The 15,565-nt window shown below is 44.0% G+C and overlaps 1 protein-coding gene across 2 annotated transcripts in view; it reads left to right on the top strand.

The window, feature by feature from the left end:
- RYK (receptor like tyrosine kinase) overlaps positions 1–15,565 on the top strand; it is a 55,782-nt gene that overhangs the window by 23,999 nt on the left and 16,218 nt on the right. The window contains exons 7-9 of one of the 2 annotated variants that reach the window (XM_041487062.1): positions 3,034–3,134; positions 5,962–6,087; positions 8,525–8,611. In XM_041487062.1, coding sequence (XP_041342996.1) covers positions 3,034–3,134; positions 5,962–6,087; positions 8,525–8,611 — 314 coding nt within the window. Of the gene's footprint in view, positions 1–3,033; positions 3,135–5,952; positions 6,088–8,524; positions 8,612–15,565 lie in introns of both variants that reach the window. The other variant, XM_041487061.1, reaches the window with a different exon arrangement.

Below are 15,565 nucleotides of genomic sequence, written 5' to 3'. Positions count from 1 at the left end.
TGAGCATTACAGCTACTTGGTTATAAAACTGGCAGTGTTGGACTCTCTCAAATATATTTCCAATCAGGAAAAACGTAACACGTGCATGGAAAATGGAGCTGTAACATGAGTCCAAGGGCATTGGAGGGGGGATTAAACACCATGGAGAAGGGAGGCTGGAAAAGCAGGTGGGCTGAGGCTGTGTGAACAGCCTGCATCAGATACAACTGTTCAGGAGCAGGCAGTGTGAAACTGGATCCTTTGCAAAACAGCCTGTGGGTGGTCACTCCTGTGAAAGGATATCTTGAACTAAAGGATGTCTTGAACTGCTTCTGTGCTGCCTGCAGCCTCATGGAGTAGTTTTATCTTTTCATCCTCCTCCTTATCCATTCATCTGTTCCTTTCAGTTTTCTCCCTGCCCTTCCCTCCCCTGGTGTCCCCAGCCCTTGTGGCTTTGGCAGTGCCACTGCATTGAGCAGTTGTGGTTTCTCGGTGGTAACCAAATGAACTTGTCAGCCGTTCCTTTGTGCCTGCTTGTCTGATGGAGGGGTTTTAATCAGCTGAAGGTGTTAAAGGATGTGCAGCTTGCTTCAATTCAGAAAGGAAGAATATTCCATTCATAGTATGGGATGGTGAGGTGTTGGGGTGTCCAGCCCAGCAGCGTGATCAGATGTCTTACCCTGTACCTTATTGCACTGGATTTTTGTGGAGATACAAGGTAAAATTCTAAAAAACCAACTGACTTTCTGTGGAGATAAAGCTAAAAATCCATCTAATGTTAGTCCTTTGTGGTTTGTAGGTGTAAATAATTTGCTCTGAATCCCTGTATATCCTACTGATAAATTCCGATAAATTCAGGGGGCTTTCCCTGTCTGTGGAGGGAGATTGGAACGAGATGATCTTCAAGGTCTCTTCCAACCCAGACCATTGTATGATTTTATGAAGTTTGTGCAGCTCCTGGGGTTTAGCTCTTCAAGCACCATGTGATGACTTATTTTTTGAGCCTGAAGATGTCTTGCCTGGATGTGCTGCTGTGTAAAAGCTGTTGCTCAGGCAGTGCCGGAGCAAAGATGTAACAGAAGCAAACTGTGCCTGAAAATCAGGAGCTGTGGGGTTTGTTTTGAGCAAACTTGCCAAGGGAAGCAAGAATTTCTGATTTGGTTGTGAATAATAATCTCAAACTGTTTCTGTAAAAGGTTCCTGAATGGAATAGGACAATGTCATTAGGGTTAACGACCTCCCAGGAGCAACAGAGCCTGGAAAACCCACCAGTGCTCTTAATTTCAACCCCCAGAACTAAATAAAACTGAGGAGGGTTGTTAACTGGAAGCTCAAGCCGAGTTTACAGGCTGCACATGGATTATTTAGGAACATTGTATTGGAAGTCCACAGCAAATGCTGCAAACCTCACAGCAAAGGCACTGGAAAAGTGCCAAGGAAAGCTGGCATGGCTTAACAACAGGATAATGGGAGTCATTAAAGCAAGAAGGCATCATTCAAATAGCTGACAATATGCAAGTGAGGAAGCTCAGGAAGTGAGTTAAACCTAAAAACCAGAATGAAGCCAACCCAAAAGAGAGTTTTTCAATCTTGCAACAGGCATTAAAAGAATAATTCCTTCCTCACACTTGCCTCCAGCCAAAGGAATCCACAGGGCTAGTGGATGATCGGGTTACAAAAGGAGTTTCCAGCCAGAGCAAGAAAAGGAAATGCAAGTTGTGCCTTGGTGTTTGATGTGGTGACCATGCCAAAACTCTCCTTCCTGGGGAGCTCGCTGCAGAGTGGATCGTACTGAGGCAGCCCGTGGATGCAATAGTGGGAACAGTTCAAATAAGCAGTAATAAGTTGCCAGCACCAAAGAATATTCATTCAAAAACTCTGAAGGAAGTTAAAGGGGAGGAGCTAGACCAGCATCTGTGGTTTTTAGGCTCCTGCTAAATGCTGTGCTGGAACCCTGCACCTGGAAGTGGGAATAACTAAAAAAAAACCAAAAAAGTTCCAGAGGGAGATTGAGGCCAGCTATAAATGAGTAAGTTTGTATTGTGAGATTCAGTAGATTCTGTTCCAAAGAAAGAATTCAGTGGGTTCATCCATGGTTGTGCTATAATGGGGAAGAGTGGACTTGGATTTCTGTTTTTTAAAGGAAGCCTGGCTTCAGAGGTAGCAGTGGGCCTGGAGGGCATCACCAGCCATGTCTGACAATCCTACAGGGGTGCCTGGCCCTGCTTGGGCAGTGCTCAGATGCAGCCCAAGAAACCTTAAATGTTGATTATTTGGCAAAGCAGAGGTTGTATCCCAAACCAGTTTCCTCTTTGTCCTCCCAATACAGTCAGCAGTGGAAAACCCACTTGAAGTTGGATCAAAGTGGGGGGGACATTTGTATGTGTTTGGAGGGGGAGAACTACAAAAAAGCTTCTGGCCCTGGCATCTGACCTGCTGACAGGAGTTTTGGTCCATTACAGCTGCAGCAGCCCTTTTTGTAGGGTTTAGACTATGAAAATAAGACAGAAGTCAGCCTGCTGTGGTTTAGGCTGTGGTTTACCTATTTCATGGATACTCTGTGGGCCCCTGGGTCATTTTGCCCAAAGAAAGCATTTCAAAAAACACATTTTAGGTGGTGCTGGAAGGCAACAGGTACCCTTAGGGAGAGCAGAGGCAAAGTAGGGTAGGCTGTGAAATAGAGCCCTTGTCTGAGTTGGGACATCATTGCCATGAGAGAAATGCGTGCAAATCTTTCCTGGGATGTAATAGTTGTTCTTGTTATGACAGGGTGGTTCTGGCAAGGAATGTTTTGTCACTTTCATTATTCAAAAGTGGGGAGAAGTACCAGAAGATAGAGTAAGTTCTGGAAAGCAAATAGGAGGAAGCTGTTCGTGCTTAGTGCCAAGATGCTTCAGAGTCACCTGAAATACATTCTCATGTGTGAGCGACTTCAAAAACTCCACTCTTTTAGAGTCTTGCCTGGAAGCTCTCCTGGTTTTGACCTTGACAGCATAATTTGGAATGTGTTGGAGTGACAAGCAGTGATGTTGTTGCAATTTTGTTTCCCCACAGCATCAGTGACAGCAGCAGCTCGCAGGGGCTGTCGCAGCCCTCCACGCAGACGACGCAGTACCTGCGGGCTGACACGCCCAACAATGCCACACCAGTAACCAGTAAGTGTTAATCTAAGCACAGACCCTCCTGCCACGCTGCTTTGGTTGCAAATGCAAGAGAGGAACATGAATAATTCTTGTCATTTGCTTCTTCAGTTCACACAGTGTGTGTTTTATCCAGCCACACCATAGTCAGGAGTGAGTTCGGGGGGATGTGAGTGGTCATATGAGCATGAGACTGTGCTTGTCCCTTGGGTTGTTCCCCTGCACCCAGAGCAGTCAGCCAGCCAGGCTTCACCAGTAGCTGTGAAGCAGCTGTGTTTTGACACTGGGAAGAGCCTGCCTTGGGCAGTCCAAGCAGAGGAGAGAGAACAGGATGTGTCCACCCAGCCCTGGGATCAGTTACTAAAGCAGGTGATGCCATGTGCATGAATCCTGATGCTTGTGTTATTCTTGTCATCTCCTGTTGCTTACAGCTTTGCTTGAAATGATATAAAATAGCTGAAGAGAGCAGTGAGAGGAAAGGAGGGGTGGCAGCAGTTTAGATACTGACCTGGTAACTGATACCACAGAATCACGGAATATCCCAGCTGGAATGGACCTACAGGGATCACCCAGTCCAACCTGGCCCTGCACAGGCCCCCCAACAACCCCACCCTGAGAGCATTGTCCAAAGGTTCCTGGAGCTCTGGCAGCCTTGGGGCTGTGCCCATTCCCTGGGGAGCCTGGGCAGTGCCCAGCACCCTCTGGGGGAAAAACCTTTCCCTGATCTCCAACCTAAACTCCCCTGACACAGCTCCAGCTGTTCCCTGGAGTCCTCCTGTCCCTGGTCACAGAGGGGAGAGCTCAGAGCTGTCCCTTAGCAGGAGCTGCAGACTGGCATCAGGTCACTCAGTTTCCTCCAGATTGAACAAACCAAGTGCTCTCAGCTGTGTTCTGAGTTAATTCTGTAGTTAATGAACATATTTATTACCTGTGGAATTCTTACTCCTCAAATTATTGTCTGGTGGAAGGCTATCCAATCCAGCCCTGCTCCAGGAAAGGGACTGTTCCAGCTTGAAGGAAGGTGGCCAGTATAGGGACACACGTTTGTGTTTTTTTTAAAAACCAACTAATAAGATCCCAAAGTCTCCCCCATTGTCCTCTGATGGCACTTAGTGATAGTGACTGTCCCATCATGAGGGAGCACAGCAGAAAGGTCGTCATTACTCTCAGCCCTCCTGTGTTCTCCTTTTTTCCTCCCCATGTGTGGAAGGAGGTGTTTACCTGAGGTCGAGCTGCACCTCTGGGAGAGATTTGGTTCACTTCTACATTGTACTGTATCTCCCTAAAAAAAAACCAAACAAAACCCAAACAAACTTATTTGTCCTCTGAGTTCATTTTTCCCTTGCAAAGAGCTGCCTTTAAAATGTATTTGGTATAAGCATTAATTTAAAAGCAGGCTTGTAAAAATTTAACATATGAAATGTTAAAAAAATTCCTTTTCACAGAGTTTGAAAGAGACTTTATCCTGCAAATTATCCTAGAGCAGCTTTCCCTCTTGTCACCTGAGTCCCTCCCCAGCCTTTTTATTTTCTGTCTCTTAGAATCACAGGATCATTTAGGTTGGAAAAGCCCTCCCAGATCATCAAGTTCCACTATTCCCCCAGCACTGCCAAGGCCACCCGTGTCCCCAAATGCCACACAGCTTTTAACTCCCTCCAGGAGTGGGGTCTCCACCTCTGGGCAGCTGTGCCAGAACTGGACAAAGCTTTGGGAAGTGGAATTTTCCCTCATGCCCAATCTAAACCTCTCCTGGCCCAGCCTGAGGTTGTTCCCTCTCATCCTGTCCCTGTTCCCTGGGAGATGAGCCCAACCACCCCCGGCTGTCCCCTCCTGTCAGGAGTTGTGCAGAGCCACAAGGTCCCCCCTGAGCCTCCTTTTGTCCAAGCTGAGCCCCTTTCCCAGCTCCCTCAGCCTCTCCTGGTGCTCCATTCCCTTCCCCAGCTCTGTTCCCATCCCTGGCCATGCTCCAGCCCCTCGATGTCTTATCTGAGCTCAGGCTGAGCTGCTGATGTCCTGTCAACTTCAGGTTTTTTGTTAGGCTTTCCAAGTGACTCAGGTTAACTTGGCTGAGTTCCAGTTGCTGGAATGTTGTCCCCCAGAATCCTCTGGCCACGGGCAGGAGACTAAGCCCAGGGTGATGGTTCAACCCTCCTCACCCTGCACTGTGTGGTGGCCACTGTGCCCAGGTGGCACCTGTTTGCTGGGGACAGCCCTTGTTTCACTTACCTGATTTGAGACACCACCAGTAGCACTGGAAATGGTGAAAATTTGGAGAAGAGAGAACAGGTTGGATGTGTGAAAAAAGCAGGATTGATATTCTTGGTCATTCCACATAATTTTGCTTTCAGTAACATTTAAATTTTGAAGAAAATATTATCAGAGTAATTCTCAAGATTTCTCTTAATAATTCATACACATGTACCAAAATATTCCAGGTTTTCTGACTCTACTGGTGTATCCAGATGTCTGGAAGTGCCAGAAGAGGGCACTGGTGGTTTGTTAATGTCCTGCTGGGGTAAGGCATCTTCCCAGGTCCTTTCCAGCAGTCTATTTCTCCTCCTGAGGGCAGTGCAGTACAGGAGTTTCCTTCACCCGGAGTTAATAATCAAAGTTGTTTGCATGACACTACAGAGAATTCCTGTGTAATTTCTTTCCCTGCTGATGATTATTCTTGTGCTTTTTGTTGCTAAATACTAGAATATTTTTAAATTAATATATCATATATTTAAGATGGTGCTGCTCCCTGGTGTGTGGAGCCATAGGTGGTCGGAGGTGAAGCCCTATGCCTGTTCTCATTCCAAGGGTATTTATGTTGGATTGTTTGGCTCTGCTGGCTCCTCAGGTTATCCCACATTAAGGATAGAGAAGAATGATCTGAAAAGTGTCACTCTCATGGAGGCCAAAGCTAAAGTGAAGGACATAGCCATCTCCAGGGAGAGGATCACCCTCAAAGATGTGCTCCAAGAAGGTATTTACAGCACTCAGATGCTTCATTCCTACAACATGCTGTAGATAAATACAAATATATGGATATTTGTTTACAGTCTTTTCTGAAATCATTCACAGATGACGTTTCTGATCTTTGTAGCTTTGGTGGATGGGAGGAATGATGAGTTATGTTTGCATTTGGGGTGTGGGGGTGGGGAAAGCAGCTTCCAGAGTTAATTACCATGGGGGAGTGACCAGGTGTGCTCAGTAAGTCATTCAGCTTGTCTGTCTTAATAACCTGCTCCCTGAAATGATGGGTGGCTAAAGGGAAGGGTAATCACTCAGGGCTCTCAGAACTCACTTTTGGGAGTTCCTACAGGAGAGCTGCTCTTAACAACATAAAAATCAAAGCAAAACTAACCCAAAGCCCAGAAAAACTTCAAATGTTGTCCAAATTTGGTGTCTCACTTTGATAACTTTGCTTTGGAAATCTAATTGGCAGATGCAACATTTACAGCCCTGATGTAAAAGATTCAGAGACTACCTGCTTGTTTTCGTGGAATATCCTGAGTTGGAAGGACCCATAAGGATCATTCAGTTCCTGAATTGTTCACTCTTTGTTTACTGTGCACTTTGAAAGTGTTCATGCACAACATGAATTGATTTTTGTTGAAACTGTATTTGAAAAATAGGGTTAAATATTTAGTTTTCTTTGTCATTCACCTCTACTGCTGCAATTTCAAGTCTCTGTTCCCTGAGAAATCAAACTTCCTGAAGCTGGGGATTGGAGATAATCATCCTTTGGAGGCAGGATGCTTTGTGTTAGTCTGAGCAGCAGTGGAGGATGTTCCCATTCTGGTGCAGTGTGTGCCTCTGAACCTCTGGGGTGACAGCTCCATACTCACTTCCAGTGTGGGCTCTGCAAAAGCCTTCCTTGGCATGTGGGATGTGCTTTGTGTTCCTCTGGGCTGCCTGGAGCTGGGATGTTGGGAGTCACCCATGACTAGAAGTGACTCAGTGCCCCAGCAACGCTTCAGATATTTAGTGGCAGAGCTGCCCTGTGCTGCCAGATGAGGCATAAGGAGCTGTTGAATGCAGTTTGGACCCAGTTAATCCTGGGATCTCGTTTCTTTGCCTCCAGCTGTTACTTTGAGTCAGAACCTTCAAAAGTTAATCACAGAGTCATTAAGGTTAGAAAAGCCCTTTGAGGTCATTGAGTCCAAGCACTCCCCTAGCACTGCCAACTTCACCCATGTCTCCAAGTGCCACATCTGCATGTCAGAGAAGACCTGACCAATTTTAGTTCAGGGTCATAGTGGTTTTGAGTCTCTGCCATTGAAGAACAAAAGAGCTTCAGAGGGGAAGAAGGGGATAAAGTAAATGCATATATGGAACTTCTTTACAGATCTTGGCCACAGATTCATTGTGAACTTCATGTAGCTTCCATAGCTTCACCTGCTTTTACATTTTGGAAATATATATTTAGGCACTTTCTCAAAGTCTTCAAGAGCCAAGACAGGAGGAATTTAGTTGCTGTTAAGTAATTCACAGTGTTGTGGTTGCCTGAGAGTCTCCTGAGTTCAGCTGTTGCTTAGTGAGATTGCAGTTTGAAGACCCCTGTCATGCAGGGTTTCCTTGCAGCCTCAGGGTGGGTGACAGAAATGTTGCACTGCCCCTTTTTAAGATATTTAGAAACAAATAAGACCTGTATTTCATATTGTCAAAGATCTTTCAACCTAGTCAGGGAGGAGGAATCCTTGGGAAGGGACTGTTATGCTGGAATAGACTGTGTGGAGATGATGCACACCTTGGTGCAGGAAGGTGTTGCCAAGCTGAGAAGTAAGCCAGTTAATTCTCTGTGTGTTACCAGTTGTTCTCAGCCCAGCTCCTCAGAGTAGCTCCTCTTTCTGCAGTAGCACCTTGTGAATGGAAAAGTGCTGGAGAGTCTGAATGACCCCCAAACAAACCCAGCACCTTCCGGCTGAGGTGAAATAATGTGATTCTGGCTGTTTCAAGGTGTTCCATGTGTGCTGGCTGGCCAGGATTGCTATTTCCTTGTGAAAGTTTCCAAAAAAACTTGGTCCTTGTGAGAAATGCCTTGGCTTAGAATTCCAGATTGGGTGGGTGAGAAACAGGAGCTGGAGTTCTTAGTGCAGGGAGTTGACTGAAGTGCCACAAATAAACCATCATCATATTGATATTTAATTTCTCTGGGCTCTGCTGCTATCACTAGTTCACTCTCATGCTTTTCCCCTTAAGTTTTATTTATGTAAAACTTCACAATTTTTGCTGCCTGTAGTTGTGAATCCCCTCATGCTGGAGAGCAGTTGGGTTCTCTCTTGGTGACTTTATAGGGTTTGGAGGCACTTTAACTGCAGGCATTCCTCACTTTCTGCTGTGAAATGTACTGTTTGATTAAGATACTCCTAATGTTATCAGTGTTTCTTTACTTTACTGATTGGTTGTTCTGTTCCTAGGCACGTTTGGGCGCATTTTCCACGGAATTCTAATAGAAGAAAAAGACCCCAGTAAAGAAAAACAAGTTTTTGTCAAAACTGTTAAAGGTATGTTTGCATGAAGGAGCGGGTTTGTGTGCAGGTGTTTGAACTTTGTGCTAAAGCCAAACCTGGCTTTACAACAACCCCCCTCTCCCCAAAATATGCAAATGATGAAAAGCAAAAGCAGTTTGGATGTTTCCTTCAGCCACAGGGAACAGCAATCTTATATGGAAGAAAAATGCATGTGTTCTCCACCAGTGCCTTCTGTCATCACCCTTGAATACTTTGGTTTATTAGTCTTCTAAGTAAAAAATTATATTGCTTTTTTTTCCCCAGCATGTCATTGTCTTCCCAGTCACAGCCTTGTCCCCTGCAAATTGCTGAAAAACACCTGAAATGTATAGTAAAAATCTTTTACAAATGTATGGCTGTAGAAAAGACAGGGCATAGTTTCTGCCTTCCTTAAGCTTTGCAACTGATGCTTGAGAATTGGCATTTAGAACTGAATTTATCCAAATACAGCACCTGTGTTCAGGAAATACCTTGAAATGAGGAGAGGTAGACTTAATGAGCAAGGTGGGTGTAGATGAAAATGTTGCAAATGTCCTACATGTCTGTCGTGTGTATCCCATGTGTATATTACAAGTATCCTACATGGATCCCTATGTTACATGTATCCTACATCTATCCCTTCCTCTGCAATCAATCACAAGTTCTCTTTTTGCCAAATTCCCAGTACAGTGGTTGTTTTACCACTTATTTTTGTCATTTCAGTTGGGTGTCTTACTGCCTTTGGTTTATTTGACAACTTCTTTAATACTTTCTTGCAAAAAAAAAAAAAAAGGCATCTATAAGAGTTTCAACTCATTCTGCTTTTTTTGCAAATGTCCTACATGTCTGTCGTGTGTATCCCATGTGTATATTACAAGTATCCTACATGGATCCCTATGTTACATGTATCCTACATCTATCCCTTCCTCTGCAATCAATCACAAGTTCTCTTTTTGCCAAATTCCCAGTACAGTGGTTGTTTTACCACTTATTTTTGTCATTTCAGTTGGGTGTCTTACTGCCTTTGGTTTTTCATTTGACAACTTCTTTAATTCTTTCTTGCAAAAAAAAAAAAAAAAAGCATCTATAAGAATTTAAACTCATTCNTTTAAAAAAAAAAAAAAAAGGCATCTAAAAGAGTTTCAACTCATTCTGCTTTTTTTTTTTTTTTTGTAGCCTGGCTTTTAATTTTTGAAGGTACTGATTGGGAAATGGTGAAGCTGCTGAATTTTGTTGTTGAATCTTTCTGCTACCCATTTATTCTCTGCTACCTTTAAGGAAAAGATGTTGCTTAAAGGAAGCAGCCACCTTGGTCTGCTTCTGACACAATCAGATGTTTCTGGTGCTCTTCTCTCTCACATGACATAGAATTATGGAATGGACTGGGTTGGAGCGGACCTCAGAGCTCTACCCCCTGCCATGGGCAGGGACACCTTCCACTGTCCCAGTGCTCCAAGCCCTGTCCAACCTGGCCTTGAACACTTCCAGGGATCCAGGGGCAGCCACAGCTTCTCTGGGCACCCTGGGCCAGGGCCCCACCACCCTCCCAGGGAAGAATTCCTTCCTAATATCTCATCTAATCCTGCCCTCTAGCAGTTTAAAGCATGTCCTGTCCCTCCATCCCTTGTCCCAAGTGCCTCTCCAGCTCTCCCAGAGCCCCTTTTAGGGGCTCTGAGTTCTCCCTGGAGCCTTCTCTTCTCCAGGTGAACACCCCCAGCTCTCCCAACCTGGCTTCTCGAGCCTTCTCTTCTCCAGGTGAACACCCCCAGCTCTCCCAGCCTGGCTTCTCTTATTTAAAAACCAAAAAATTTGCTTCTTTCCAGTATTTTGGGAACATTTTCTGAATTCTGCCTTCTGGTCCCTTTCACTGCCAAACAGTTCTGTCTTTTTTATTTCTTGGCTCTTATTTAATAACAGTTCTCAAAAACATGGCCTTTGGCACGCGAGCTACTTTTTATAGCATTGGATTAAACAACATAACATTTGTCAAAAGTGATCTTAATTTAGCTTCCTCCCATGACCTCTTCTTGAATTGCTTTCCCAAAATGGGACTTCCAATGCACTCCTAAATCCATAATTCTCCCTTATAGTGGCTTGTGTATGTGACACAGTTGTGTCCTATAGGAAAAAAGTTCTTCCCTTTGCAGGGAAGGATTCACTGCAGTGATGGCATTCATCACTGTAGAGAATTTCCCAGCATTAAAAAGGATCTGTGTGTAAAAAGTGTAGAGTAGGTTTTGCTGATACTTGAGCCTGGGCAGCAGAATTTTGCAAGGAATAAAACCTGTAACATCCCCTCTCCTCACAGCAGCTCACTTGCAGTGCTGATATTACACAGCTTCATTTTCACACCCTGGCTGTGATTGCTCTGTGTGCGGCTGGGATATGTAATAAGTTGGGAATTTGATCTGGTTGGAAGAAAAAACCTGCAAAAATTCTCTTGTAACCAGAGTCTTTCCTTGATCTTGTCGTTCTGTGGCCACACACACACTGCTGTTCTGGCACAAGCAGAAGCAGGGCAGGACCATAAAAGCTTGATGGGTATGAGAACCATTAAACTGACTTAAGTGTCTCTTTGCTGAAGGCAATCAAGCCTGAGGGTCATGGAAAATAGACAAGGAATAAAGGCTTTGTCTGGGGAGTTACATTATCCCTTCCCAAAAGTATGAGCTGCTCCAGAACTGCCTTTTTTAACCCAGAGGTGCACTCTGAAAGTGATAAAATGAAGTCCAGTGGTGCCCTCAATGTCAGGAAACAATGGACAGTGGGGGTGGAGTATGCCAGATCTTTGGAAAATGTGAACTGAGGTTCTTTGAGTAGGTACTGTGAGGAAGAATAACCTCCTTGAGAGAAAAAACACCTCTTTTTTCTCACCAGGATCAGGGCTTGAGAAACTGAAGACACTGTTCTGACATTAGGGGAGTTGTTATGGCTTTAAACCTGGAATTTCAAGAGAATCCTAGAATTCCAGAATGGTTTGGGTTGGAAGGGACCTTAAAGCCCATCCACTCCCACCCCTGCCATGGGCAGGGACACCTTCCACTAGCCCAGGTTGCTCCAAGCCTTGTTCAGCCTGGCCTTGGACACTTCCAGGGATGAGGCAGCCACAGCTTCTCTGGGCAGTCTGTGCCAGTGTCTGACCTCACAGAGAAGAAAAAATAAAAAAATTTTAAAAAATTGTCTTCCTTATGTCCAATGTAAATCTATCCTTTTCCTGTTTAAAATGTTGCCCTTTGTCCTGTCCCTGCAAGCCCTGATCAAAAGTCTGTTTCAGACTTTCTTACAATCCACAGGCCACAGAAAGGTGTCCTTGGAAAATTTTCTTCTCCAGGCTGAACTTCCTCAGCCCAACAAGTCTTATAGATGGGCCTAGAGTTTGGGTTTGTTGGCTGTTAGGAGAAGAGCTGTGTGCCACTCGTGGGTGTCAAGGTTGTGCTGTTCAAGTAGTGGTTTCTGAATGAAAATCCATGAAGAAAAATTGTTCCCTAAGTGCCTGTCACAATGGATCTCTTTTCATGTGTCCCTCCTTCAGCTGTGAGGGTATTACAGCATCCATACATACCCTTTTAAGAGGTGTTCTTTCCAATAATGTGGACAGAGGGAATGTGCTGTCAGTTTTCCCATTTCCTGTGCTGGGGAAGGTGAATGTTGTGGCTGTTGTGCTCATCAGGCAATAGTTATATCTGTAGGTATTTCCTGCTCTGGAGAGAGAGTGATTGCAGCCTTGTCAGTTTGTCTCTTGCCTGTATTCTTTCCCCTTGGTTAATTGTTGCCCCCAAAGGATCAAAAGCACAGGTAGTTGACTGCAGTAACTGCAGCTGCACTTCCCACTTCCCTTCCCTGATGTTTCCCAGAGCTCCAGTGAGATGCAGAGCATTGCTATGAACCAGGAGAGTGAAAACACGATCCCTGATTTCTCTGAACTTTGTGTTTGTTCCCCTTCTGAAGTGATCTGCTCTTAAAGGAGTCAGTAATACATGAGAAGGCTGAGAGACCCTGGACCTGCCTGAGAGGTGGAAGAGCCCATCCAGAGAGTTTTCTGGAATATTCTGTATTCCCTGTTGTCTCAGTCTGGGGTAGAACTATTAGGTCAGACTCTCAAACAGCAAGTTTGAGCCTGATTAAGCAATATCAGTGGAGGGGTTGAATAGGTTGGAAGTGTGCTTGTTCAGCATGATCTGACTGGTTTCTCATCTGCCACAGAATTTGGGGTCTTTCCTTTGAACACTTCATGAAGTTATTGAAGTACTTTTGAAGTGATTCAGTGATTACTTGTTCTGTAGCTCTTTAATTGACGGAGTGTAAAAGTTGGAGATGCTTCTCTTGAAGTCTCAACACCACATCTCTTATAAAGACTGGCTGAAGGAGGATTCGTCCCTGCGTTTTACTCCAGATCCTTGAAAGAGTTTTTTTCTTTCATGGAGCTTTGGTTCACTCCAGAGAGAAAGTTGTAACATGCCCGTGGCAGTGACAAAGTTTCTACATGCAGGTTCATGAAACAGATGAATTTATAAGGTTTTTTTAATGCTGTATCATCTGTGTCTGGGTGCCTGAGCCTTCTGGTACGTGCAGTGCCTTGTGCCAAGGAGAGCTTCAAAGGAAAATGGATCTCTCTTGCCTTCCTGGAAGCTCTAATAACTGCACACTGCAAAGATCCCAAGCTCTGGGGAAAAGGTGTGACTTGTTCAGCTGTCCTACATGCTTCATGTTGGCCATGCAGTTGTTGTGTTGTCTTTGCACTTTACACTTCCACTATGTTCATTTGCTAGGCAAGGTGCTCAAAGTCATAGTTACTTTCACACTTAGACATTTCAGTGGAAAATTTGCCTTCATTCTGTCTTCAAACAGACACTGATGAAGATTGAGGATGTGTGTCATTGCCAGCAAGAACAAGAATATGTTATCTAGAATATCTGGGATTTTGGAATCTTTGGATTAGCACAACCTGAACAAGTTCTTTGTTAGAAAGATGAGAGACTTAGCTGGCATTTGCTTTCTTCGTTGTGTTTTTTGTGTGATTGAGGGTGGAATGCTTCACTTTTCAATCGGACGTTTCCAATCCCTCTCAGTTTTGGGAAGTGTCTCTGATGGCATGTTTCTCCAAACTGGCATTACATCTCCTGCCAGGGTTTAACAGATCCCTCCAGCCTTTCTGGGGCATCTTTTAAATCATCTGATGTCAGAGGAGGAAGAAAACACACAGGTTTCACCTTTGATTTAAAGAACACATTGTTTAATGGTGCTTTTCCTGTGAAGGAGAAAATTCTTAACAAAACAAATGTAATTGTGTTATTCCAGGAACATATGAAGTGAGGGTGAGCTGTGTAGAGCCCTGACTCATTTAGGATGTTCTGGCCAAGGTACACTTTTGGTAAAAACAACGCAGTGTGCTGTTCAAGATAACCCGGCTGCTCCCATTTCATGTTCTAACCACTTAACATTTTTCTGATGTACGAGGAAGGAGTGTTTGGAAACAAACCATCCATGGAAAGCACTGGAAACAAAGTCAGTGTTGACAAAGGTCAGCTCTTTAAACTTTATTGTTCTAGCAACTTTTAATAACGCTTTAGTTCTGTCATCTTAGGTCACTAAAAGACTTCCAGCATTCTTGGTTATCTCTTATGTTTTACTATTTAGATTTTTTAAATTTATTGCTAGTTTAGTTAAGAGGAGATACCCCATTCCTGGAAGTGCTCAGGCCAGGTTGGACAGGGCTTGGAGCATTGTGATCTAGTGGAAGGTGTCCCTGCCCATGGCAGGAGGTGGAGTGAGATGAGCTTTAAGGTCCCTTCCAACCCAAACCATTCCATGATTGCAACATTGGTGATCCTTTAGGACTTCATGCAGTTGGGAGGTGTAGGAATGGAAATCCTGAGAATCCAGGCCGTGCCAAGCAGGAGAAAGCAATGGGCACATTTAGGGGATTTAAGTATGGACAAGCAGCTCTGTGTTAACCAAGGTAAAGGTTTCTTGTTCACACTAAACAGGTACCAGAACTTGAAGCATCATCCACAGTTGTTCTCAAGGGGTCATGTTTCAATTGATGGAATTTGCTCTTCTGGGCAGCTCATTCTTAAAAGCACAGCCTTGTGAAAATAGTTCTAAGTTTGTACCTTAAACATACAGTATCTGAATTAATTGTTCAAAAGTATTTAACCTTCCAAAATCAGAGTGCAGGATCCTGTTTCTGAAGAATATAGTTTATGCCAAAAAAATAAATCAAGAGTTACTGCTCATCTGAGCTAAATTCTTGAGTGTCTTTATAAAGGAAGATACTTAAATTTAAAAAATTTGGGGTAAGTAGCAAATTTTTGATTATCAGCCTAAAAATGCACTTCATTTTTAATTTAATCCTAGTTCTTTAGGAAAATACCCTGAGACATCTAAAGCAATACAGTATGCTTCAGAAAATACTGAGGGATGATCTCCAAAGTATTGTACTACATCATTTAAAGATTTATTATTCCATGTGCTAAATGCTATTCACCTGCAAGACACTTTAATTTGCATAAAATCTCTACTTGTACATCAGTTTTATTATGTGCTGTCCCTTGCCCTTTGGACCAGGACATCAGTCATGTTTCTCTTTCCCAGTTTCACTTTAACTTACTTAACACTTTCAGGTTCACTTTGAGTTCAATGGATTATCGAGCAAAGAGCCTTTTACTTCCTCCTCTTTGCTGCTGCTTCTTGGATTCTGGCGTTACTCTTACACAGGGAACTAAGACTGTCCCCAAATCCTGCTTTTCTCTGCCCTTTTCTGTGGTTTAAAACTGCATGTGCATTTGTAATGTAGGAAAACCAGAATAGCATTCCCTATTTTAGCAGTGTCGTGTTGACTCAGTTCCATGATTTATTAAAATTAGGCTTGGATTTGTCACTGTGAGCTGCCTTGCTTTGCAAAATAAACTCATGTGGTTGATACTTGATGCCTGGATACCAGGATTGGAAGAGAAAGCCTGCTCTCTG

The sequence above is a fragment of the Pyrgilauda ruficollis genome, unplaced genomic scaffold (genome assembly GCF_017590135.1).
Source record: "Pyrgilauda ruficollis isolate IOZ18807 unplaced genomic scaffold, ASM1759013v1 scaffold79, whole genome shotgun sequence".
In the NCBI taxonomy this organism is placed as follows: Eukaryota; Metazoa; Chordata; class Aves; order Passeriformes; family Passeridae; genus Pyrgilauda; species Pyrgilauda ruficollis.
This window is presented reverse-complemented; position numbering and strand designations above follow the sequence as displayed.